Source organism: Drosophila hydei, unplaced genomic scaffold, assembly GCF_003285905.1.
Source record: "Drosophila hydei strain 15085-1641.00,03,60 unplaced genomic scaffold, DhydRS2 tig00000172-arrow-pilon, whole genome shotgun sequence".
Lineage (NCBI taxonomy): Eukaryota > Metazoa > Arthropoda > Insecta > Diptera > Drosophilidae > Drosophila > Drosophila hydei.
The window spans coordinates 4,120,319-4,148,175 of record NW_022045682.1 but is presented as its reverse complement, the minus strand read 5'-3'; the positions used below and the strand labels follow the sequence as shown (position 1 = coordinate 4,148,175).

The following is a 27,857-nucleotide window of genomic DNA, read 5'->3' as shown; positions in this document are numbered from 1 at the left end:
GCTGTCAATCAATGAAACAAATTAACAAACAACAAAAAAGAAATAAAAACAAAATGTAAAAATGCAAAACGAAATGTCGCAAAACCCATTCAACACACACAAAGGGTGCGACAGAGACGGAGAAGAGACGGCTTTTATAAGAGCTGAATGCCTATGTGTATATGAAATGTACCTAGGCATAGACTATGTGTGTCTGCGCCTGTGTGTGTCTGTGTGCACGCCCACGCCCTGTGTTATCGTAACGGCAATTTAAGCGCCCTGGCGCCAACCGTTCAACTGACAACGACAAAATTCTCAGGAAAAAAAGGAGAATACCCTACCCAAAGCGAAGTATGTATGCTGGAATGAAAGCTCGATGAATATGAATATATAATATATTGAATGTTAGATACATTTTAATGTACTGGCATGTCGACAAGTTTTAATATATTGTTATCTAGATAAATTTTAATATTTCGGGTTATCGATACCTCTTTATACTTATGTGTATATTAATACCCCTTCACACATCGATATATCGAAACTATATCATATTTTTGACGTTTGACTTAACATCTTCCAAGCAAAAGAATAGATCGGTTAACTAAAATATTACAGGGTATCCAGCAGTCAACCCAATTCTCTTCGAAATGCAGCTGACTTAGTTGTCTTATGTTATCAAGCGTGCATTGCAGAGGCCTTCAAAATTCAAGTACACTTGAAACAGTCTAAGACTAAAAACATATGTAGGGTATAGCTGGCTCTATAAGTATATGTATATAAATAAATATATATATATGTATATATATATATAAATAAAATATATTTGTATGTATGCATATATATGAGTGGTGGCACAGTGGGCATTCAAGTTAAGACACGACATAATCGATGGGTTTTGATAAGAGCCCAAATGCCCGAAAGGTGCATATCAACTTAATCACAAAAAAAAAAACAATAGTAAATTCCAGAAAATTTTGAAAATAGCAAACAAGTGACAAACGATTTGTTAGTAGCAACTTCTAGTTAATCATCCAAGTTTTAAAAAAAACTACAATTACGACAGCTGAAATGTTGCTTTAATGATCGGCCCGATTAGCAACTGGCTGCTCTATGAACATTTTTATGACTATAAAAATAAATCATTTGAAATCATGTTTTCCCATAATATAAATTCTACAAAATTGTTTTACGATCGCGCGGAACCAGAATCGCAGAATTTAGCTTCCCTCTGCGTCGCCATTCGACAAAATTGCATTCGACAATTTTTTCTGTTTTTTTTTCATGTGGTTACGAAGTTGATTTATTATAGTTTGCCTTAGTTTTGCTTTCCATTGGCTCACCCTGTGCGGAAGCCGCTGCAGCGCCCCCTGGCGTTGGCTACGGGTAGCAGCATTCGCGTTTTTGGCAATGAAAGCTCAAACAAAACGATCAAAACAAATATGTTGGGAAGGCTATGAATAGAGCATAGCAATTGGCTAGACGAATGTGGAATGTCTTCTCGCAAGGCTATCGATAAATATCGATTTTTGTCTTATTCTTTAGCTTCTACAGATTGTTTTTATCAGTGCTTGCGAATATAGAATATATTGGAATTAAAAATATTTTTAGTTATCGACAATTTTTTTTCTAATTATCGATGTATATTGTATCGTTTCGATAGTATTCGATAATTGTGTTACATAAATAGTCGAGTAATATTGAAAGATGTAGAATCTATTGATCGATCTAATATCGATCGTTTGAATGCCTATGCATAGGCAGTTTATGTTTTCTTTATCGATAACAGTGTGATGGTTATTGTTGTCGTAGCTTTTAAATTATAACTATCGATAAATCACTAATCGATAACAATGATATGTTTAAGTAATCAATATCTTTTGATTAGCATCAAAGGCTTCACATAGCTAATATATCCCGTCAGCATTTTTAGGGCATATGCAAAAACAAATAAACCGAAGATCAGTGCAGATACAATTTTTGCTTAATTTACATTTTTTTTTCTATTTTTTCTTACTTATTGCTTGCCTGTTGCTTGCGTCTTTTTCATTTTCCGCGGCGCTTGACGTGCAACAAAATTTGTTTTTATTTCAATTTTAATATTTTGCAATGCTGTTTTTTCTTCGTCGACTCTTCTTCTTAATCTGCTGATTGTATGTGTGGGCGTGACGACAACAAACGGCAAAATCGCTAGGCAAAGTAAATAAAACTAATTGCAGATTTTGGCGCGTGAAGAAAATTAATGCGAAATTAATGGAGCGTCAAGGCGCCGCCGTCGTCGTCGTCGTCGCCGTCACATTTCAATTAGCAATTAATTAATTAGCTGCACTGAGTTGACCATTAAAAAACAAACAAGTCAAAAAAACTAATTCAATTAAAATTTGAAAATAAGAAGCAAACGCAAGCGTCACACCTAAAAGCTGCCTGCTATGTAACGCAACTTCAATTACATTTGCTGCAGTCCGCCCACAAATGTTGATTAAGTCTCCAGTACTCGCTTGTGTTGGTGTGTGTGTGGATGCCATGTGGGCGTTGTCAGCCAACGCCGGCAACAACCAAAAACCCATCGGCTGCAAAAACAACAACAGCAGCAAAAACAGCTGTTGGCGCTTAGCTCGCACAGCTGCGCTCCGCTGCTGGCGTCAGCGTCAGCTGAGTCTTCACAATCCACACACACACACTCATACGCATACGCAACTGCCAAACAATGGCTGCTAAGAGGTGCGAGCGAGAAGCAAGACTTTCAGTTGGAGTTTTTTCATTTCTTTTTTATATAAATGGCGGTTTTTCGGGGATGGGGAAGGTGTTGGGTGAGGTTAGGTTTGCGACTCATGTGGATGACTAATAAGACGGCAACAAATACGAAAAACAAAAAAAAAAACGAGCCGAAACAAACAAAAACAACAACAAACACCGAACCATAATAAAAACCGGCAAAATAGCTTCAAATGGCAGACAAAGGAAAAAACCGGCTTCAACTATATTTGTATTAAGTACGTATACAAATGCATACACATCGGTATGCATTCATGTGTGTGAGTGTGTGTGCGTGTGTAGACAAAGGCATGCAGTATAAAAGTTTTGAGTTGCAGAAGAAAAGAGAAGGAATGAGCAAAAGAGCAGAAAAACAATACTTAAGTCAAATAAAACTCCTTTTCTGACGAAAACAATAAATATATATATATATATATATATATATATATATGTATAATTTATTGAAATTTTACAATTTATGGTGAAAATTTGTGCTTTTAAATGCAAATATAAATAGCAACAGCAAAATAGATAGATTTTCAATATAAAATATACACATATATATACTGTACTACATTTGCCTTTATGCAATGAGAATCGCATTGAAAGGCGCTGTATTCGAATTCATTTAGAAATAAGATGGTTCAATTTGATATTAAGTAATTCATTTATAATCATTCAATTATACATAAATTTAATTTTTCTTTTGAACCTATACAATATAACAAGCATATTCCCAAATTTGTATTATTTGCTATAAAAATATACAAAAATCATTTATATATAGTACACATAATATCTTGTCTGCACTATGATTGTTGCTTCCTTATCGGTCGAGATACTTTCCACAATTCAACCTGCTCATCCGATTACTTATAAAAATTCAGTCAAATATAAAATTTCATTGCAATCTTCTTTAAATTACTCTTTAAGCTCGCTTTCTTAAACGTTTGCATAGCTCTCATTAAATGCTTCGCTACAAAAACCAAACTCAATTATCATGTAAACAAGTTATTTCCATTTAGTCACACAGTCTTTGACAAACATTTCCGACAACATTTCCGGAAGTATACGAAAAAATGATGATACATTTCGCGACTGACAGTTGCTCCCGCTCTGCCATTCCCCATTCCCCAGTCTTTTTGTATCACTCTCAGAGAAATGAATAGATATTTGCAGTTATCTATGTGGGCAGCAGCTAGAATGGCATCAAATAAACGCCTCCATAAAGAAATTCCTAAATTTTATTTTCTTTTTGACAGGCGAAAAATTAGCTATTAATTATTTATGTCGAAAATTTATGACGTTGACGGTCAGATTCTTCTTGTTTCTCTCCTTCTTGCTTCTTCATTTCAATTAAATCATGTTCGAGAATTCATTTAAATATTATAATATTGTCGAAATATTTGTTAATTGGATTGGATGGGAAGCATGATAAAATGTAGAAAAATGTAAATAGGAGTACTCTTTATATTTGCAAGATTTCAAAATAAAACGATTTTGTTTTTAATATTCTGCACTGTTTATTTGTTGTAAATGTGGACGCTTTCATTTAGTTATAATATGAGGAACGTAACCCCTTTCTTGGTTAGGAAACTCTTCATGTTTTTATGAGCAGGGTGGGGTTGTCTTAACAGGAGCACAGGCTGTTGTTGTTGGAGGTGGAGCGCAAGTGGTTGTTTTAGGTGTAGTACAGGTAGTTGTTTTTGGTGTGGTTGTTGTGGTGGTTTTCGGTGTGGTTGTTGTAGTGGTTTTTGGTGTGGTTGTTGTGGTGGTTTTCGGTGTGGTTGTTGTAGTGGTTTTTGGTGTGGTTGTTGTTGTTGTGGTTGTTGTAGGTGTAGTGCAAGTGGTTGTTTTAGGTGTGGTTGTTGTCGTTGTGGTTGTTGTTGTAGTTGTTGTTGTGGTTGTTGTTGTGGTTGTTGTTGTGGTTGTTGTTGTGGTTGTTGTTGTGGTTGTTGTGGTTTTTGGTGTGGTTGTTGTTGTTGTGGTTGTTGTAGGTGTAGTGCAAGTGGTTGTTTTAGGTGTGGTTGTTGTCGTTGTTGTTGTGGTTGTTGTTGTAGTTGTTGTTGTGGTTGTTGTTGTGGTTGTTGTTGTGGTTGTTGTGGTTGTTGTTGTGGTTGTTGTGGTTGTTGGTGTAGTACAAGTGGTTGTTGTTGTGGTTGTTGTAGTTGTTGTTGTGGTTGTTGTAGTTGTTGTTGTGGTTGTTGTAGTAGTTGTTGTTGTTGTCGTTGTTGTCGTAGTTGTTGTCGTAGTTGTTGTGGTTGTTGTAGTTGTTGTGGTTGTTGTAGTTGTTGTGGTGGTTGTTGTTGGTGTAGTACAAGTGGTTGTTGTAGTTGTTGAGGTTGTTGTTGTGGTTGTTGTGGTTGTTGTGGTGGTTGTTGTGGTGGTTGTTGTGGTGGTTGTTGTGGTGGTTGTTGTTGGTGTAGTACAAGTGGTTGTTGTAGTTGTGGTTGTTGTGGTTGTTGTAGTTGTTGTTGTGGTGGTTGTTGTGGTGGTTGTTGTGGTGGTTGTTGTGGTGGTTGTTGTGGTGGTTGTTGTGGTGGTTGTTGTGGTGGTTGTTGTGGTGGTTGTTGTTGGTGTAGTACAAGTGGTTGTAGTTGTTGTTGTGGTGGTTGTTGTGGTGGTTGTTGTGGTTGTTGTTGTGGTTGTTGTTGTAGTTGTTGTGGTGGTTGTTGTTGGTGTAGTACAAGTGGTTGTTGTTGTGGTTGTAGTTGTTGTTGTAGTTGTTGTTGTAGTTGTTGTGGTTGTTGTTGTGGTTGTAGTCGTTGTTGTAGTTGTTGTGGTTGTTGTTGGTGTAGTGCAAGTGGTTGTTTTGGGTGTGGTTGTAGTTGTGGTTGTTTTTGTTGTCGTTGTTGTTGTTGTTGGAGTAGTGCAAGTGGTTGTTTTAGGTGTGGTTATAATTTCGACACAAGGAGGTGTTGTCGTTTCACATGGTGCTGCTGCTGCTGCTACCACATTGCCAGCGGTAGGTTGAATATTGGCCAGTTGCTTCTCCTCGGTGCAGCCGGTGTTGTAGTTGACACAACGCTGAACATTGGGGTCAAAGAAACGAGTACAAGATTTCTGTACAGCAACACCAGCCAAACACTCGAAATACTGGGAGCAACTACCAGGTTGAAGAGAGCGGAAACCATTCGGCTTATTTACGCAGACAACACGACGATATAGATCGTTGCTAGCCGAAGATTTAATAGTGGCAGCTTCAATAGCGACAGCCAGGACGGCAAGGCAAGCCAAAAGAACTGCAAGTTTAATATATAATAATGAAGGACCTTTTCAATAGGTATGTCTCAGTATAGCTACCGTATTGTGCTCTCATCTTGAATGGAGTTCAGACAATTGATAGCCCAAACAGTGGTAGACGCACTTTTATATGGTCTAGACTCTATCCTGTTTTGATCTTATCGCAACTTATTGATCAGATAGTGTTTTTCAATATCAGTAGGAGGAATTGGATGCTGAGCGGTACTTTGCTTTGATCCTTTTCATGTCTACCATATCTTATCAGAGAACAACTTAAGTTTCCTCTTTTTGATATTATGAATAATTCAAATTATTATAATGGCTTCAACTGCCAAATTTTAAAGTGAACTACTCAATTGCCAAATATTCAAGGCAAACATTTTAAATTAAGCTGACTACTTTTTTAAATGAAGGAAAGTTCTGGTATATTTCGTTTTATTTACCTCTTAAATATATATGTATTTCTTCTCCTGCATTTAAACTCAATTGTGGTATGAAAATTCATGATTTTTTCTTTATAGAGCGGACATCGACCTCCGGAAACGCGCGGAAATCCAATAAGGCAAAACCAAAATGTGCGTCAGTAAAAATAAAAAGAAATGTTCGAATTGATTATGGGTTTGAGGCAATCAATAGCTAGTTTAACTGCAAGTCACACGAATGCCCACTTAAGTTCGCATAAAAGTCAAACATTCTGCTCGGCCTGGCCCTATCTGATGTGGGACAGTGGGAGAGGAAGATTCTTTCCCTTCCTCAGCTAGGCAAGCAAATATGCTTAATGAATTAACAAACAGTGGACGTGGGGGCGTAATTAGGTGCGAAAATACAATGCATTATGAAAAGCCAACCCATTCTTTTCTCCTCCTCCCATCCCCAACCAGCTCCAGCTACAATTCAGGCTATGCAAAGCGAAGCGACGCGACAACCAGAGTGCAGTTTGTCACGCACATTTCATACCACCCGCCCGCACCATCGTAGAAACAGAAACTGATACTCCGTGGATATATAAGTATTGACGAAAGTAGTCTACAAAATACTCTACTTAAGAGTGCACAAGAATAAATATATATATTTGTCAGCCTGCCCTCTTTTAATATACATAAATTTGCCTACGCCACGAAGCAGTCGCTATTACGCTTATTAACTTTTTTGCACACTTGTGCATTTTTCACTAACGCCCACAAACGGACGCTAATGAGCGAAAAGATTTCAGTTTAAAATCTAATAAAACTTTATTCCTTGAGTTGTTAAAAGTTAATAATGAACTAGTTACAACTAGTTTTTAATATCACCAGGCTTTTAGATCATATTCTGACTCCACAAAGCACTCGAATAAGAAACCATATTAAATATTGCTTGGATTTCGTAGCTAATGGATAACAAACTTAAATAAAAATCAGGTCAAAAGAATTGATTCATTTAGCTTAGCTTCTCACAACTTGTGTGATAACAGCTCATATTCTGTCTGAGTAGAAAAGTTTTAAAGATCAAATTTGTCTTTAATTTAAAATATATAAAATTTTCTTCACTGATCATTAAACCAGTCGAGTTCAATTGAACTTATTGCCAACTCTAGTACCAGCCAGCCAATACTTTAATTTTAAACTGCATCAAAGTGAACAAGATGTAGATGTAGATGCAGCTTGCTCAGCCTCGGGATAAATCTGCTCTTAAATCTTCGTTTAAGCCTACGCTAAATTTTTATGGCAACTCGAAACATTTATTGCAGACAACGCCCCCGTCCACACACACCCACACCCACACACACACACCCACTTAGCCCCTTTGGCCGAGGCGCTAATGAAAGAAAGGCGTTTCCCGTTGCTCCTGCCTCCACAACTCCATCTCTTTTTCCTTATCTTTGACTCATTTCTCTTCGTAACTTTCACGTTCGCCCAGCTTTTGCTTTTCGGTTTTCACTCAGTTTTTAGCGCTTGTAGCGCCATTTGACATTCTCCCATTTTCCCATTTTTCATTTGGCCGTCTGCTGCACTTTTATTGATTTTCATTTCACGTCGACAACGACTGCAAATTGCGTTTCCCAGCCCAAAATGCAAATCCATAATCAAGTTTTTCCCCCACTTGTTTATTTGTTTATTTTTTTTCCATTTTCATTCACATCCGATAATAAGTTTTTCGCTGTCAAGGTCGTTCGTTATGGCAGCGAACCTCATATCCGGGTGAACAGGGTAAACAACACAACTCACAACAACTCGGTTGCCCTTTAAACCCTTTCAGCTGCTACTCAGATATCTAAAGATAACTTTTTCCAAGCTGACATTTGACTTGAAATATTTATGGATAGGTGGAAACAGGTAGAAACTAAAGCTATCTAGCTCTTATAATTTTAAATTTATGTTCGATAAACAAGTTCGGTATTTATCGATTCCATGAAATGTTCCACAAAATATCAGCAATAGTGATTGGCTTCTATTTGACTAAAGAAATAATAATATAAATGCAAATATTCTCATCTCTTTTATAAATATCAAACGATAAACAAATCGATATTTATCGATATAGCTTAAATAGCAATCTTTTCGATGAACTTTCAATTTAAACAAAAAAGAAAACATGAGAATTGTTTGTTAAACTGCTTTGAGTTAAGTCCACAGCTAAGGGAGAAGGAAATTTTGGTGGTAGATAGTTGGTATCATGCCACAAGTAGTTCCGTTTGTTGGTTCGATTTTTGTTGGCGTTTGTTTACTATCTATTTAAGTACGTGGAATTTATTTTACCTTCCCCAAAGCGTTGTCGTCGAAATAAATAACAAATTAAGTTTGACATGCATAAAGGAAAGTTTTTCTCAGTAAAAATCGTGCCAGATATACATATGTATATATAAATGAAATATGGTATTACATATAAAGTAGATTAATAATATAATTGAGTTTGTTTGATATGAGCAAAATTTATAGCCACATAATATGCTAGATTGTACCTTTTATGGAATTGAATAAGCAGGAGCTCTGTCTCATGGGAGGTCTCTTTGTTGTCGCATTCAATTTCCATAATAGAACATTCAAGGTTGTGGTCAAGTAGGAAAGGCAATCTAGCCAAATACCGCTTCCCTTTCCTTTTTACTCTATAGACGGCGCCTGTACTCCGGAAATGACAAAAGCCCAAACGACTTGACGAAAGGAAATGCCGCTCAATGGCTGCCAAATTAGCATATCGAGTGGACAATATGAGAATATTGGTAAAAAGACAAAGACAAAGAAAAGCAAAGGTAACAAATGGTGGAGTTAAAAGAGAAAGCAAGAGGTAAGGGATATTCCCTACAGAATTACGAACGAGTAGGAATTGATGGCATATATTGATATCAAAACATATCATTTTGAATGGCTAAACAAATATGAAATTCAGTAACAATCACAAAATATCATTATCCATAAAGGAAACTCAGCTTCAGCCATAATTTCATTGGGATTTTATTGATAATTGACACACTGTGGTGACATTAGATACAATTGAAGAGGAGTGCGAGCGAGCTAGGGATAGACTATGGCAACTAGGGAGCAACCATTTTGGGTACATCTTATGTCGTTCGTCTGGCATTAAATTTATGAGCTAAAATAAATGAATACATATGTATTCCTTTTATTTTGTTTTGTTGTTTTTTTGTTTTCCTTTTTGTTGGGATTCTTTTGTGCTATACATTTTATTTCAATCATGTGCTCGCTTCTGCCGTCCAACTGTCCTCGTCGCCATTCGCCTCCTCTCTTCCCCTGCTTCCCTTCGTTTAGTGTAGATCAGCAGCCAACTGACGTCTATCAATAATTTCCTTCTTTGCTTTCGTTTAATTTGGCTCTCCCTCTCTTTCTCTCTCTCACAGAGCTTTCTTTGCGTCTGACTGTTTGTGTATGTGCGTGCTCTCTTTCTCACTTTTGCTCTTTTTCTTGTATTTTGGTTGAATTTGAATTGCAAATATCACAATACAGCCGAAAGTCAAAGCCAATCATCAATCAATCATTCCACTCGCCCATAAATCAATAAAACGCCGTTTGGCGCCTGTCACAATTTTACAGCAGCAACAACTACAACAACAACAACATACAAGACAGACGGTGTCAATTTGAAGGCAACAACCACAACGAGCAAATTTCAAACGTAATCTGAGGTATTCCCTTTTTCGCTCTTGGAAACACCTGTTCAACAACAATTTCTATTTTATATATTTGATTTTCGTTCACTTCTAATACCATTGAGCTTGTCAGACAGTGGGGCAGGTTGTGTGCAAAATGATTAGAAGCGACTGCTTAGCAACACAGAACACAGAATGAATTCCTCTTTATGTGTTTAGCATAGTAAACAAGACTGAGTGCAAAGGAAATTCCATTTCCATGTGGCAATTGAATCATTTTTAAAATATTTGATTAGATAGAAGATAATTTAAGATTGCTTTGTTTACATATAACTAACAACAAATGACATGATAAGTTGCAACTATATTACGAGAGATGCAGAGATTTGATAAGCTATCTTGCCGTCTGTTCCACTGTATAGAGCACAAAGGGAAATTAAAATATCCTAATAATAACCCAAGCAACTCTTCTGTCTTCCATTGCTTCCATTGAAAAGTGCATTTAACATTTTTCAAGTAGGCGTCGACTGCGAAAGACTAACAGTGCAGACATGCAACGCCCCCTAATGCATAGAGCAGGGGCCCGTTAAATGGCAGCACAAACAAAAAGCAACAACTACAAAAATTCGCAAAGATGCTAAAAATGTGCGCGTGAGAAACACAACTGAAGAAAATAAAAAACCATTAACAAAAAACATTAACTTTTTTTGCAGTGAAATTTGCCAATTTTTTTTTTAAAAGTTGCAAAATTGAAAAGTTAACAGCACAGCGAGCATGTGCGAGCGAGAGCGACAGCATGAATAAACATTTTATCACATGCTTGGCTAAAGAGCGAGAGAGTGCGCCTACGCTCTCTCTCAGAGAGTGAGAGGCAAATATGTAGAGCTTCTAAAAAAAAAATTGCCACGCGCAGCAGAGTTTATTTTTAAGCAACAACAATAAGCATAACACTCTGCGCATTATAATAAAAGCAACAACAAACAGTCGCACATTGATAGGTGATGGTTGATAGCAACAGCAGCAGCAACAACAACAAAAACCAACGTCGACGTCCGTATAAAAATCAACAGCAATATTTGTGGCTATTTTTAGACACACACAAAACGAACGCATGACTGCTTGTCTGTATCTGTGCGTGTGCGTATGCGTGTGCTTGTGTGCGAGAGTGGGAGAGTGCCGCCCAAGTGGGCAACTGAGCTAGTGAGCGGCAAACGAGGGGTGCGAGCAAACGTTGTAATGCGCCGGCTCAACGATCGTTGCAGCTACTAACACAAACAAACCACAAATGCAAAAACCCTCTCGTAAGTGTGCAGAGCACAGAGGTGCTTGGTGACGAGACGACTCACAGACGACGCGACGTCAAAGGCGTGTGCTGTAATCATCGTCGTCTTATGAGAGAATATTGTTGTTGTTGCTGCATTACAGGCTAGGCAGAAGAGCAGCTTTTGCATGGCTCATAGAGAAACAACAAAGAGTGAGTTACCCAATGCTGCACTCTAAATACTCTACAAATTATGTGATATGTATATTATTTATAAATTACTAAGTCATATGTATTGTAAAATGAAAATATATTAATGAAAATTTTAATTTTACTAATTAAAGTCGTGTCTTATTGCTATTTATTTGAGTTTTATTTCTGTGGTTTGTGCTACACTAAAATTTTCCTTTGTTAGTGTACCCAGATTTCATTTAAGACTTGTTTTATGTGATTTTTCACTATTTGTTTTTCTCTAATTACTTTTGGTGCCGTATTTCGTTCAGATCTTGTTATTGTAAAATATCGCATGCCCAGTGAATAGACGAATTAACTGTCTACGTCATCAATTAGAAAGTTGTTTCCATTTATCGAGTGGCGCTTAGGCTTAACACACAGCCCCCACTGGGCAAGCAGCCCGCCTTCTATTTAACCCCTTTGTAGGGCGTAATTTAAGCCGCGTTTTGGTTTGGAGCCATGTATCAAATTTCATTGAAGGTCAAACTGCGTTTTATTTTATTTTTTTTTTTACATTTTGGTTTGCGTACAAAAAAAAAGCAAACGACGTATTTCGCATTGGGTTTCGGACAGCTATATAATATATAGAGTACATAGTATGCATATAGTATAATATGTACATATAGTATAGAAACGTATGCAAGTGCGCATAAGACGCAATTCATTTCTTACACAACTATTTAAGTGTTTTAAGGGGGGCGTGAGAGAGAAGCTTGGCGACTCGCTGAGCTGTAAAAACTAGGGAAAAAACAACTAGAAATAATAGGTTTAAGGAAATAAATGTGAATAGGCGTTTTTTGTGACAAATGAAAATATATGTACATGGAAATATAAAGAGCTAAGCACATGAAAAAGTAGAACAAAATATACATTTGTTTGTATATAAAATAGGTATAAACATATATTTTAATTTATATTTAATATTTTTTAGAATTTCTGTTTTTGTCTTCCCACTTTGATAAAGCCATAATCAGAATTTGCCATTTTAAACTTAATTTTTCGTTGCATGCGCTCCACTGTGCAAACACATTGGCCACACGCTTCATTTATTTTGGCTAAAAAAATGCTGATGTAACTGTTCGTGACGTTTTCCAACTCTGGAAGGCAACAATTTAACTGTTGAAGGCGTTGATAACGTGATAATAGCAGCCCCCATTATCAGATTATTTTTTTTTCATAACCAACAAAAAAAGTGAATAAAAAAATTCTGCTGATTGCAGAACATTTTGAGCCAATAAATTTGCAAGTGAAAGTGAATTTTTCAGTATATATAGTATATATGTTTTGCTGCTTATCAAGCATCTGTCTCATCTATAAATTAATTTGAAAACGTGGCAAAGAAACAAAAATTTCAAAGAATTTTGCTTAGTTTATGTGGCACTTGATATGGAGATAATAATCCTTACATATTTTACGTTAGATATAGTTGTTCATAATTTTGTAATCAAAAATTACTTTAAGATAACTTTAAGCATAGTGTTTGAAAAGAAAATGATTACAAACAATATGGATGTTGGAAGTTGTTGTTATGCTAAAATAGATTTTAACATTTATAAATATGTTAGATTTTATTTGTTTTAATATTTATACTTTGTTTCATAGTAAAAATATATGCAACTATATTTTTAACATTTATCTTAGGCTTTACCAATGTTAACGTGTATTTATCATGAACTGCTGTTATGATTTTATTTCTTTATTATTTGACATTTCTGCATCTGTATTTCTATCATCATAAAAACTGATGCGCATAAACTTCTCTAATATTTATCTTTGCTTTTACCATTCAACAGCAATTGACACATGTTTTCCTCGACTTAGGTGACTTCTTCCAAATTATTCTCTGACGTTAATTTGCTCAGCCAACCAGCTTTCCTCCCTCCTTTCCAGCCTGTCTATTGCCACAGCTGTTTTTTATATGTTATATATATGTATATATATTTAAATTGTTTTCTGATTTCAATTTGTTTTCATTTTCAAGCAGTTTTTTTTTTTTCAAATTTTCAATTTGGTTCAAGCAAATAGATATACAGTATATGCCAGATAATTTAGATAAACAAGTGGTTTGTTCGGGAGCTCTCTGCACACGCCGCCTTCGATAAGAACTGAAAACCCCAACGATAAAGCCACCACAAGAAATGAAAACGGAAGTGAACTCTTTTTAATATTTTTCTTTAGCCATTTCGTTCTTGTTTTTCACATCGAATTTTCGGGAGCAGCTTTTAGTAGGTCAAAACCGCAAACAGAAATCAAAATAAATGAGTCGCCTTCTTGACAGCTCGTCCAAAAAAAAACCAAATAATAGCAGAAGGAAGTCAAGGCACTATTTTGGCAAATGAATTATTTACGACCTTGCGGCAGATAATACCAATATAGCATATATATATATACATTATTTGTCTGCTAATGAGCTTCCAAAAAAAAAAACCTTAATCAGCATCATCTGTCTTTGAAATAGATTCTAAGAAATTCTGATGCACACAATGTTTAATAGGATTATATAGTTTAGCATGAATTGTTATTTGTTTGTTATTGCAAATAATAAATATATAATAAATATTATAAAGCTTGAGGTTTGCGACTTTTAAACTTTATATTTAGCTGGATTGAAATATATATATATTTTAAGGTCAACATTTATTTCTAAATTCTAGATAAACTTGAGAATGCTTTTTTTGCTTTAAGCTAATCTGGGACAATTCAAATATGTATCATGTATATTTAAAGGTTTACCTAGTATTTTTTATGGATTTCAAATTAAATATTTATAACATCAATAAAAAAATTAATATTTAGATTTTATTTTTTAGTTATTACTCAAAGATTAAGAGTTGGAGGCCATAAATTGAGCATGCAGGTTTTTCTTTATTGAATATTTTAGTTTTTATTTTGCAACACTTTTACGTCTTTCTTCTTTATGTACTACCTTTGTATTCTACCTGCATTTGCTTTTTTCATTCCGAAACACATTTCAAATCATCGTCAGCTGATGACTATTTATTAAAATGGAGCTGCTTGGCTCGATGCTCGTGCCATTGGTAATGCGAGCGTAACGGACAGGTGTCAAGAATTTCGTCGACTGCTCCTACCTGTTCCCCACACGTCTGCCCTCTACTCTCCGCCCCTTTACCGTTCTGGTTTCGCTGTTTAAGGCAAAAGTAACATCTGCTCGACAGCCATATGACTTTGACATAAATATATATGTGCATACATATAAATATATACAAAAAACGCGAATTTGTTTCGCTTTGGATTTCACTTGATTTCAATAAAACATTCTTTGTTTTTGGCGCCTAAATTCGTGAGTAATAGAGCTTCCCTTTGCTGTCCGGAAGTATGAGAAGCTTTGCTTCTTCTGTCTTCTCTGTTCTTGTTCTTTAATTAATAAAGTCGGTCAATGCCACGCGCCTAACCTAACCCACACTTGACACATGACTACCAACTTTTGTTTTATTGTTATTATTTTTTTTTTTTTTGGTGACCTCGCCTTGAATATTTATATATATATAAATATATATATGCTCCTCTATACATAATTCCCTGCCCTTCTCTCAAATGGTCTTCATTACGCTGAGGTAATCAATTTCCATGCCCAGGGATTAGTAATCGCTGCCTTATCACATGACGCAAGTGAAGTTCTGCCCTCTCTTACACTCTCTCTCTCGCTCTTCCTCCCTTCCTTCCCCGCTCTTACTCACTTTTCAAGTTCTTTTCTCTCTGTTCGCTTCGTTTGGGTCGTTGACTTTGGGAGCTGCTGTTCGGATCGCTGCGTTCCAATGCAGTAAATCTGTCGATAGTCCCATATATATATACTATATATAATGCGTATATATTTACCATATGCGTATATCACTCATTGGAACGATCTCTCAATATATATAAATTACTAATGTGTGTATGAAATATGAAATGTGTGTTGGGTTTTACGTTTCGTGTTGCAAAATAAATTAAAAATGCGGAAAAGGTCGCAAAAAACTCATATATGAAGCAGAGAAAGAAGAAAGCTAAAGACAGAGACAGAGACAAAGGCAGAGAGAGGGTGAGAGCAAGCGCGTTGAGCTTTTTATTAAAGACGCGTGTTAGACATTCCAAAATGTTATTGCGTATACGCAGCGTCTGCGACAATTCCACAACTGTTTTTGCCATAAAAAAAATAACTTTGGTCTGACTTTATTCCTATTGCATATCTGTAGAAAATGGGTATACTGTTTGTGGGAAATCGTATGTAACAGTTAAACAATATAAAGTGAATATGACTTTTAGATATATATACAGCTGATCAGGCGTTCAAGCTCAGTTTATCAATTTAATAAACTTCTTATTATCGATAAGAAATCAAAAATTTACAAAGTTTGCCAATATATTTATGGCTCTTTCCTCTTTTACTTTCTATAGATAACGATATTTATAAACCTCCTCTTCGAACTCTCAATTATAAAATGTTTTTAATATACAGATTATGCTCTCTCTCACTGTCTCTTCCTCTTACGTGTTAAATATGTTTATGAAAGCTTTTGCTTTATTCCAACTATCGATAACACAGAGGCCATATATCAATAAACGATATATTTTTTGCTCCATAGATCTCTGGGATTCTACATTGCTTTTTTGCTGCAGGAATAACGAACACGCATGAACCCAGGGTATCTTAAGAGTTTAGCTTCTCTCAAGCTTCTTCTGGTTTCTTCTCTGTTTGTCTGCTTTCTTCATATTAATCGTCAAATTATGTGTAGTTCTTATATATATACATATATATACATATATATATATATATATATATATATATATATATATATATATATATATTGTTGCTTTTATATTTGTTTCGCTATTCGCTAATTTAAATGACAGCTCAATGAGCTCAGCCACAAGGGCGATGACAACAGAGCCCAGTTGTTCGATGGTTGGATGACCATTGCCCACTGCATAATGAAAATGATGGCGATGATGTTGAGGATGGTGATAATGATGGACGATGAAATGTGCTTGCTCGTATATATATATAAATATATATATATATATTTTCGTAATTATTACAAAAGGGGCACAGCAAGGGAATGCAATTAATCCATGGATTTCCAAATTAACTTCAACTCTGGCAAATTAATCAATTCAACGGCAGAATCATTATTAACTACACTTGACCGTATACTAGCTCCACTTGGAATATATATATATATATTTTGTATATCTATCAAATATATATTATGCCTTTCTTTTCTCTAGCTCAGAGTATAATTTGATTTTTTCTTCAGCTAAATCATATAATTCATTTTCACATTCTTTTCTACAGAGAACCAGTTCCAATTTCGTTAGCTTCGTAACTTTCCACTCGCATATTATAATAAATGCAAATACCACAACAATTAATTAAGTCGAATCAAGAAATCAGCGAGACATTTGCAATTGTAGTTCCGAATAAAAGACCTCTCTCTATATTCCTCTCCTCTTCCTTTCTTTCTTTCTTTCTTTCCCTGTCTCACTCTTTGGCCTCCCACACGGCTATCAATTTACCCATTTTGTTATCCAATTGTTCGCTTGAATTATTCAACCAGCTTCAACTGAATCTGGCTAGTGGCTTAGCTATTATATAAAGAAACATATAAATATATATATAAACGTTTGCTTCCTTTCTATTCCCTCACGTCCGCTGCTCTCTTACTCTCTAACTATTGATATACTTTCATTTTCATTCGATTGAGTGGGGCTACGGTTCAGTCTAAGATCTTAACCACATAAAACCCGTCAATCAGTCAGCAGCTTCCACTTAATTTTTCGCCTCTGCATTTGATACAACACACGATTTCCCTAGCTTCCATCGTTTCTCTGTCCCTTACTGCGATCTCGCTCCCTCTCCGACACTCTGCGCACACATGCCGCAAGTGCACTTGCAACAACTTTTGCCCTTGCCACATTGCATCAATCAGAGTCGAGCCGGCACTTCAATAACCACCAACTGGACAACTTCTGGGCCAAAAGGAAAAGCAAGAAAATTTGTCTTATGTAAAATACATAACAGCCAAGCCAGCTGTCAAGTGCAGTCCATTTGTGTATCCCTTGTAAATGGTAATGCTTGAATGGGGTATATCAGACTTGAGAGTCTGAATGTGTCGGGACATAAAGTTATAACTCGATTTTCTATTGAAGAACTAAAGATCTGCATCCAAATAGAAGAAAACTATAGATTTTCGAATTGAATATAAATTCTTGAAACATAATATTGTTATCCAAATAGAAGATAACTATAGATTTTCGAATTGAATATAAATTTTTGAAACATAATATTGGTACTATATAAAAATACTTTTATATTTAATTTGGAAACACATAAACCAAAAGAATTTCAATATACAAGGAACTTTTATATATCTTTATAAAAAGTCCAATCATATATCAAAAATCCAATCATAATAATCTTAAATTCTGTTTACAGGATATCGAGACAGTCGACCATATACAATATAATTTTCCACATGTTTTGCCTCTGTTTGTTTTACAGGCATTACAAGGCAAAAGCTGTTGCTAAGCCGGCAAAGTCGGACAAAGCAGATGAGACAGACAGACAATGTGCGAGCGAGAGGGAGAAGGATATTGGCTGCATTACTCATACGACGCGTTGTCGAGTTGGGCGTCTGCTTCTGCTGTGTCTTTGCTGTGGTTATTTTTAATGCCAAGCCACATAATTCATTGTAATTTGCCAGCCGCTTTACATTTTCCAGTTGCAGTTGTCTTCATGCCAGCCCATACATACACATACATATACATATATATGCAGATATATAACATAAGTGGCCATAATCTGCTTCTGCTGTATGTGTGCTCGGGAGGGGCCTTGACTTTGTCTTTGGCACTAAACTTGGCAACTGCTCTACCCCATTTGCAGTTGATCAATCAATTTATCAGACTAACACACAGAGCAGTGAGTCACACACAGACTCATACCCACATACACGACAAATTAGTCATCACATAACTGTTTGACCAAGCGAGCCAAATGACACAACTCTCGCCAACAACAGCAACAATATACCTAATCCATAAACAGAATACTTTAAATGATATTCACAATATTTAAGCACTGGAAATACCCTATAAAAATGATATACAATTCCAGTTAAGCAACAAAAAATAATATACAATTTTTTTTATTAATAAATTTAACTCATTTTGGAACTAGTTATTCGAGCATTTTTGATGCGTCGCGAATCAAAGGAGAAAGCGAATTTTATCAAGACTAATAAACTTATAAAGTGGTTCATTTTATTAAAAATTAACTAGTTCATCATGTTATTAGCAAACTGGTTCACCATTTAGTAATGAACTGGTTCCTAATAGACAGAGAGACAATCTTATATGACAAACTTTTTTGAACGCAATAATTTTTATTGACTGGTTCACATTTGATATGTTTCAATATTGAACCAGCTCATATTAGCCCTTATATACATTTATAGAAAGAGTTGTAAATTAATTATTATTCAATATTATACCAATTGCTTTGAACCAATCAACGGATACGATTTTGAACCAGAAATTGAACTAGTTCATAATTTGTAGATTTGGTTTTTGATCCAGTTGATATACCAGTAATGCCTAGCTCTGTTAAGCCATTTCTTCTAGTTAATATATTTATATAGCACATTTTTATTTTCCATCTGAACTAGTTCCCAGTTCACAGTACACAAAAAACATGTAGGTATATGTAGTTAGCTCTCTTTACAATTTGTGCGCTTTAAAGTGCGCTTAATTGAAGCGACCTTTTGTGTCACGCCCCTGTTATTGTTGTTGATGGGCAACTATTGAAGTCCCTCCCATCCCCCTTTTGTCCAACAATCTTTAGAAGCCTCCCCCAACTAGCTAGCTAACTTGCTGGGTCGCCCACACACGAGCACTTTCTCAGCTAATTTCATTGATGAATTTTTATTAAATAAATTATTATAATGAGCCAACCTCTGGAGGGCCCCCTTTGGGGCATGTTGCAAGTCAATGAACGCGTCAATAAAAGATGGCAGAAATAAAAGCAGAAAGCGACGAAGAGAGGTAGAGAGAAAAAAGTGGCACACAACAAAGCGCAAAAATTTTTGGCACACAAATGTGGCGCGTGTTCGCACTTTACCGCAGACCCCAAATTCCCCAACTCCGCCGGAACGTACCGCACCCGAAAAAAATCTGGATGGGAATGGGTGCTACGATATCAATACGAGACTTGTTCAAATAACTGTGTCTAAATTTAGTACACAGCATTAGAAATGTCCACAAATCGCAGCTCAGGGTCTCTTGGCTCTATAAATAGCTCGCAGCTAGCCTAATTGATTATAAGAACAAAAACTTGGACAGTCGGAGCAAATGTTTGGACAGCACAAACAGACGACGATAAGGAGCGCTATGATTCTAAACAAAGCTGGAAAGTTCGACTGGCAAATGAATGAAAAAGAATTTTTGTGAATGGACCGAAGCTAAATGAATGAGAGACGCCGAACAGATGCTGAGATGATCAACATCATAATCACTAACTGTAAATGAATATATAATGAGCAGAAAAAGAATTGACGGTCTGTATATGAAGATGTAAATATGACTATGTATAGGTTTACTAGTACAGAAATTATAGTAGAATTACTATAAGCAAATAAATACACTACATTATCATAAGATCACTGAAGTAATTGATCTGTGAAAAGCGAAGCGTTAATTTATTATATTGCGATAGGGAATTCATTTGTAAAGGCATTAGATCTATTAATAACGAGAAATCGTTATCATTCATATTCCTCTTAATACTATCAAGATCAGTCATATATTGCATCTCTAAGTAACCATTAGAAAAATGTTCGTCTAAAGCTTTTTATAACCAATCTAATCTGTCTCATTTCCTTCGACATCACCTTTAGATGTCGATTATATTTTAGATCAATTAAAATTATAATAATCGATTTAAAATTCTTTAAAATTTTTAGTAATATTGAGCAGTATGAAGAGCTTAATACGATATCAATTTTGATAAGCTATCGATAATAACGACAAAACAAATCTGATCGATAGTTGTTCATAAGTGTTATCTTGTTCATTCATTCATCATTCATCATTCTTGTACTATGCTGTCGATACTTTCAACATCATTTGAATATATCGTCTTTCTCGATCGATAGTCATCGAATCTCAACTACCATTTCACATTCGCATGCTGCCTTAGTTATCGTTTCGCATGTTACGCATATCATAGATGACTCATAAAAATTTTGGGCACATTTCTCGATCTATCATGCAGTTTATTTAAAGCACATGATTTCACATCTGGGCAGCAACAATTAATGCATTTCTCTCGCTCAGCTAGAACGTGCGAATGATTTATGCTAAAACTGTGGAATTAAATCAATCTCAATTGAAAGGAAATGAATGTAGATACTTCAAAAGAATTTTGATTTGACTACAGATTTTAAATGAATATATTGCGAATTCTATATATATAGATTCCGAATTCATATTGTTATATATGTATCATCTATCATGGATGATACTTATATTTCCCAGCAGTTTTTGTTTACTTCCTTTGATTTTTTAATACTAACTATGAAAGTATTTAAGGCAATATGAAATTTTCCATTCATAGATAAGACACTAAGAAAATTATCAATAAACTTTCTAATAGCTTTAATATTATATAACTCAGAAATAGTTAGAATTCAATATCTTTTATTAAATAACTGCACTGAACTGCTGTCCACTGATAGTTGAAATGTATCTTTAAATTCTTCATCTGATCTAAGTATGAATATTTAGGTTAAACGACTTTTGTAGCTTAAAAGACAAGACATTGTTTGGCTTTTTTGATATACCCTAGAATATTTTGATTTACATTTCTTAATACAAGATAAACTATATATCTGATAAATACATTAAGTAATATATTTTCAAGACAATCTTAACTGAAGTAACCCAAGCATTTTCTTATATATCATATATCTACTATATAATTTATATACTATTTTCATATTTCGACTCACCTTTCAGTCTCCGATTCTGCATTTGGTTGCTGCTGTAGCTGTTGTATTTGTTGTTGTGTAGTTGTTGATGATGTTGCTGCTGCTGCTGCTGTTGTTGATGCGGCTGTTGCAGTGGCTGCTGATGTTGCTGCTGCTGCTGTTGCCGCTGATGTCGATTGTTGCTGTTCATCGCTCAATGCGAGCGATGTTGTCGTTGCTTCCGCTGCTGTTGCAGTTGCATTTGCTAAATTCACATTGCTGTTGGCACTGACACTCGCGATATTTGTTGGCGGTAATTGTTGTTGAGTCTGTGTTGATGTGGCGGCTGCTGCTTGCTGCTGCTGTTCGTCTAACACCAATTGCTGCACATCGGCAATTGTTGCTGGCGCGCTTTGTAGTTGCATTGCAGGTATTGCTGCTGCTGCTGCTGCTGCAACAGCTGTTGGCTCGTAGCTGTTCATGTGCGACAGCAATGGCAACGTTTGACCAGCAGCAACTGTTACTGCTGTATTAACTACAGCTGCTGCTGCTACTGCTGCTGCTGTGCCGGCAACTGTTGCTGCTGTGCTAGTGGAAGTGTTTGAAGTCTGGTTTGCTGCTGCTGCTGCAGCTGCAGCTGCTGCTGTTGCAGCTGGGAATGCTGCAGTGGATGGTGCAATGCCATCGATTTGCGATGTTGCCGGTTGCTGCGGCTCCAACTGGAAGTTCGGCGGTGGCTGTTGCTGCCCGGCAGCAACTGCTGCGAATGTGGGCGGCGGTGCCTGTGGCGTTTGCGTGGCCGGCGACAGAGGTTGCGGCTGCTCCACATAGCTGTTGCTCATGGTTTCCCCGACAACAACTGTTGATCCTGTGGCAACAACATTTGTGTTGTTGTTGTTATTGCTGCTGCTGTTGCTGCTGGTCGTGGCTGGCAAATAGCCTGCAGTTGTATTGCCTGTCACATCCATTGCTGCCGCTGCGGCTGCAGCTGCTGCTGCTGCCAGCTCCTGTTGCTTCAGCTGTTGCAGCGACTGTTGCAACTGCTGTGCCGCTGCTGTGGCATAGTCCATCGGCAATGTTTGCCCATGTTGCGAGCCCTCTGCATTGGCATTGGGCGTGCCTGCATTAGCATTGACACTGTCATAGAGCTGTTGCTGTTGTTGTTGCTGCTGCTGCTGCTGCTGTTGCTGAGCTTCGCTGTTGGCCGCATTTACAAACTGCTGCATGCCATGCACCACAGTGGCAGGGGCGGTCATGACACCGCTGGGCGTGGCTGTTAGATGTATGCCAGCACCGGCAGTACCAATTGTTGCTCCTGCATTGCCAGCGCCCGCCTGCAACTGTTGCTGCTGTGTCTGCTGCGGCTGCTGGTCGGCATAATTCCAATTGGCATCCGCCGAGGCTGCTTCCAAATGATTCTCATGCAGCATACTTGGAGGCAAAATCATGCTCTGCGTTGTCTTTGGTAGATCGCAGCCGCCCTCCAGCATGTTGCTGCCGGGCACAACACCACCAACACTAGCAGCCGATCCATCCGTGTTACCAGTCTTTTCATTGTTATTGGCCGCACCCACACTCGAGTGGTCCAGATAATCCATGCACATCCAGCGGCCGCGCTTGAACGGCTCCGTCGATTCAATTTTAACAACTTTAAATCGTTCGCTACGATGCTGCGTCTCCTTCATATCGTCCTTCTTCTTTGTGCCACCGGGCGTTACCGCTGCACTCACCACATTGATTATATTATCCGAGACGTTCACCTGAACATTCTGTATGGTTTGTCCAAGTGACGGCCCAATTGGATCCACCACGACCAGGCCGTACTGTGAACTGGTGGGTATAACAGGGGCTGTGGTACTTAATGCATTGTTGGCAAAGAAAACTTCCTCTTTGGAGAACGTGTCCTCCGACATGGATGGCGTTTCATTTTCTAAATCTGTAATCCGACTATTGTCATCTGTATGAGATTCATCTAGATCATCGGCAGACTCATCGCCCGTATCGCCGGCAGCATTTAGCTTGGCATGACCCACTGTCACGGAGGTGATTTGAAATGAGGAAGTCGTCTTTGGTTTGCGATTATTGCCACCGACTGAAGCAGTTGCTGCTGCATTAGTTGCGGCTGCTGCTGCTGCTGTTGACTGATGTCCCTGGCTGTGGCTGGTGTGGTGGTGATGATGATGCTGGTGATGATGATGGTGCGTATGATGTGCCGGCTGCTGCTGTTGTTGCTGCTGCTGCTGCTGCTGTTGTTGTGGCAGTTGCACATGTGGCCATGGCGATGTTGGCTGTATAATATTACGTAGTGCAGCGCCATTGTTGTTCGGCGAGCTAGGCTTGTTGTTGCCACCAGCATTATTGCTGGCCACATTGCTAGTGTTGCTGCTGGTGCTGCTGCTGCTAGTTGCTGCTGTCGCCGTTGAGTGATTGCTGCTGCTCGATTTGGGCGCCACCGAGAGACTGCTGTTGCTGCTGGCACGCGACACACTCATGCTACCATCAGCAACTGTTGCTGCCGCATTACCGCGAGTCAACGCATTCAAACGCAAACTTTCGCTGGTAGTGCGCTGTATGTTATTGCTGCCGCTGTTGCTGTTGTTAGTGTTGTTGCTGTTGCTGTTGGTGTTATTGGTGTTGTTGCTGTTGTTCTGATGCGCATGCGCTTGATGATGATGCAAGTGCGAGGCATGATGATGATGATGATGCTGCCCGCTGCCGCCCAGCGAATTGACCTTAGTCAACGGTGGCTTCTTAATGCTGGTGGTGCTGACCACGCCCACAACGCCACGCCCCGGCGTCTGTATGGAATTGCGACGAGCGGGCGCATTGCCGCCACCAGCAGCTGCCCCACCTGTGGGCTTAAACTTAGCATTGAGATGACGATCAAACATGTTGCTGCTGGCGCGCTGCTGCTGTTGCTGCTGCTGCTGTTGCTGTTGCTGTGGTATATTGATCGACTGTTGCCGGCGTATGGCGGCTGCCGTTGCTGCAGTTGTTGCCGATGCTGTTGTATTAGCTACGATGCTGTGCGTCTCCTGTGAACTTTCGGGCGATGAGGCGGCCGAGTTGCTGCCGCTGGCCTGACCGCTGTTAGCAATTGTTGCTGCTGTGCTGATCTGTTGTTGCTGCTGCTGCTGCTGCTGTTGTTGTTGTTGTTGTTGCTGACCGGAATCTTCGTTGGCAGCGCTTTGATTCTCGGCCATAATCGAATTGGATTTCAGCGTGCGCAAAGTTTTCAGCAAATAATCCAGTTTTGCTGACAATTATTTTTGGATTATTTGTGGACGAAAAAATTATATGTTCTAGTATTTGTTTGGTATTTTACTTTATTGTTTATATTTTTCTTGTTTAGTTAAAGTTGCTGCTGCTGCTTATTGGCAATTGTTGCTGCGATTTGCCCACTTCGAAGATGAAACTAGAGGCTGGCAAACGACGACGACGATACATAGCGAACCGTTGCGACCGTTACAGGTGCAACTCAAATGACGAACTGCGACGACGACGGCGACGGCGACGACGACAACCGACAAACCGTAATCCGAAAAGCGCGAAACAGTTGTAGCAATTGTTGCTGCAGCGATTTTTATTATTATTGTTGGTGTTGCGGCTATTGTTGTTGCTGTTGCTGATTTTGTTATGCTAATATAATAAATTGAAATTTATTTTTGTTGTTGCTTAGCTATATAATTTGGCTTTGCGCGTTTTATTAGCAACAATCAGAGGAGCGCAGCGCGCAATAACTGAATAAGCCGCCAGCTCGCAGAGCAGCGCCATCTAGCGGGCACACACACAGACACACACACGCGCGCACATACAGCACAGCTGTTGTAAATATTATTTACTTAAATGTAACACAAATATTTATTTGAAATTAATTTTCTTTATCATATAATTTTCTTTTTGAAGAAATTTTTAACTACTATTGAGTTTATTTTGTTATTTTAATATTTGTTTAACTAAGAATTTTAATTTAACTTTAGCATGAAATTAAAAACTTTGTTATTGTTGCACTTTTCCAAAAACCAACAAAAACATACACAAAAATGATTTTTGCATTTGTTTTGTTTACATTTGTTTTGTTTTGCTTTCTATTATTATTTCAATTTCTTGCTGCCCCGTTTACTAGCAATGCAGTAAGCTGTAGAAATTTAATCCCTGTGAAAGAGATAGAGAGAGAGAAACAGAGAGAGAGAGAGTATAAATATAAATAATTTATATAAGTTTTTGCTTATTAATTTCTAGCCAGAACTGAGTCTAATATGTCATACGAGTTATTTGAGTAGTTTACTTAATTGATTGCCAGTCACACGTTGCACGCCATAATTAAAGTGAAGTTCTGTAACGACTCTCGGAATAAAACAATGAGAATATGATATGAGCCCTGTGTGTAAGTCTGGAGAAAACTATAGATAGTATTCATTCCATTCTGAACTTTAGACAAATGAGGAGAAATTCTTTGATGACTGTTGGCATAAGAACATAGGTTAGTCATGTGACTAGTATTATCTATAAGGCTATAAGACTATAAGACTAATATAAATTATTTCAGTTCCCTGATGTCTCGCGGAGTCTAGAAGAAAGTCTCTCTAGATAATATAAACATTATTTGCATTTGAGGTATTTTTATACAGATTTTTGAACTTGACAAAAATTAAGAGAATTTGTTTTATGATACCACGAGTCGAAGCTTTTGGTTATATGACTAGCATTATCTATAAGACAACTATGTATTATTTCAAAAGATAATACTATCTGTACACTTATTCAATGTGATAGAGATTCTAACTGATTGATAATCTCAAGCATAGCAAAATTCCAATCGAATTATAAGAAGTTATAATATATGAATTATTTATTTGTATACAGAAAACTATTAGCCATTGAAGAACACTCAAATACATTCTTAACCTCTAGCTATATATCGTATCCGCATCTTTTATATTACAAACATCTGATGAAAAAAGAAATGTCAAAATAGTTTATGATCTTAAGTCCGTTTTTAACTACTCAAAGCTAGCTCAAAGCTGAAATAGAAGCTTGGCAATGTGCTAATAACTTAAAATCACTAAAATTGCCAAGCTCCCAAAGAGAACAGTCCTAAGAAACGCAAGATTTATAAAATGCTCTAATTGAAACATAAGATAAGAAGAGTTTTTGTCTTATGCATTAACAAATAGTTCAGAATATTAACTGATATCATTTATTTATGATGCACATAAAATATATTATATATATATAGTCTAACGTTTAGATTTATTTGGGACAAATTGGAATTACATATAGCATACTCTGACGTTTTCAAAATGAAGTTGAATAATATTTATTTATAGATTAAATTTGATTTTGAAAAGTTTTTAGAACTATTGCTGACTCAAGGGTGGATCTAAAATATTTAGAAAAACTACTGAATCATTGTTTAGAGTACTGAATCATGCATGAAAAAGTTTAGTCAATTAATTCCCTTAAATTATGATTGAATGAAATATTATCTAAATATAAATATTAAAAAAATTTCTTGAAGCTTTCTCTTCTAATAAATCTTTTCTACCAGGAAAAATTCTTTAAAATTCTCTTTAATCTTTTTAAGAAATTATTTTCTTTTCTGTGTTTTCCATATAAATCTTGCTTTAGCCTCTACTGCTATATCTTTACTCGCTTTAAGATCACTTTCTCTCAAAGTTCTATCTAAATCAGACAATCTCTTAAGCCTTAGCCATATCTATAGCGCTGGGTTTTACTGCTCATAGTGGCTCTTCGTAGTATCATCTGAGAGCAGTTGATTTCATAACTGCGTAGTATTTTGTTTACGATTATGATATTCCGCTGATGATCATCAACATGTGGTTTCAGTTGACGCTGATGATGATGAAGATGATTTTGAGTTTTTCTTTGCTTATGTTTTTCTTTGTTTTTATTTTAATATTTTTTTTCGCTTTTTTATATATATTGATTTCATTATTTCCGTTTTACGGCGTAGTTTGTTGAATTAGTTAAGTGGCACACATTAGACGTGGTTCCTTGCCTTTCTTTTAGCTTTTTGTCCAAAGTTTGAAATTATTTTTAAATATTTACTTTTTTTTGGCAGTTTTATCTTCCATTCATCTGTATTTCTTTATTGTTTGTTTTTTTTTTTTTTTGTACATTATTTAATTGATCTCGTTTACGGAAATAAACGCGCAATTGACGCTGCCAAATTCAATAACAAAAGACTGTCAAAAATAAGTTACCGCCTGATGCGTAGACACGTAAATGCCCTGACTAAAGTAAAATTAACTATTATGAATAAAATTAATTAATTAAATTAACTAATATTTTTTGTAGATTCGAGATATCAAATTAA

The 27,857-nt window shown here is 36.8% G+C and overlaps 2 protein-coding genes across 2 annotated transcripts in view; both read right to left on the bottom strand.

Annotated features, from left to right (window-relative positions):
* LOC111591966 (protein bunched, class 2/F/G isoform) overlaps positions 1 to 25,336 on the bottom strand; it is a 122,711-nt gene extending 97,375 nt beyond the window's left edge. The window contains exon 1 of the mRNA XM_030223368.1: positions 21,560 to 25,336. Coding sequence (XP_030079228.1) covers positions 21,560 to 24,720 — 3,161 coding nt within the window. The 5' untranslated portion in view covers positions 24,721 to 25,336. The remainder of the gene's footprint in view (positions 1 to 21,559) is intronic.
* LOC111595872 (mucin-2-like) lies at positions 4,342 to 6,052 on the bottom strand. Its single transcript, XM_030223371.1, has 2 exons — positions 6,037 to 6,052; positions 4,342 to 5,975 (listed from the first exon to the last, which is right to left on the bottom strand). The coding sequence occupies exons 1-2, from the start codon at positions 6,050 to 6,052 to the stop codon at positions 4,342 to 4,344; spliced, it is 1,650 nt and encodes a 549-aa protein (XP_030079231.1).
* Positions 25,337 to 27,857: the final 2,521 nt, after the last annotated feature.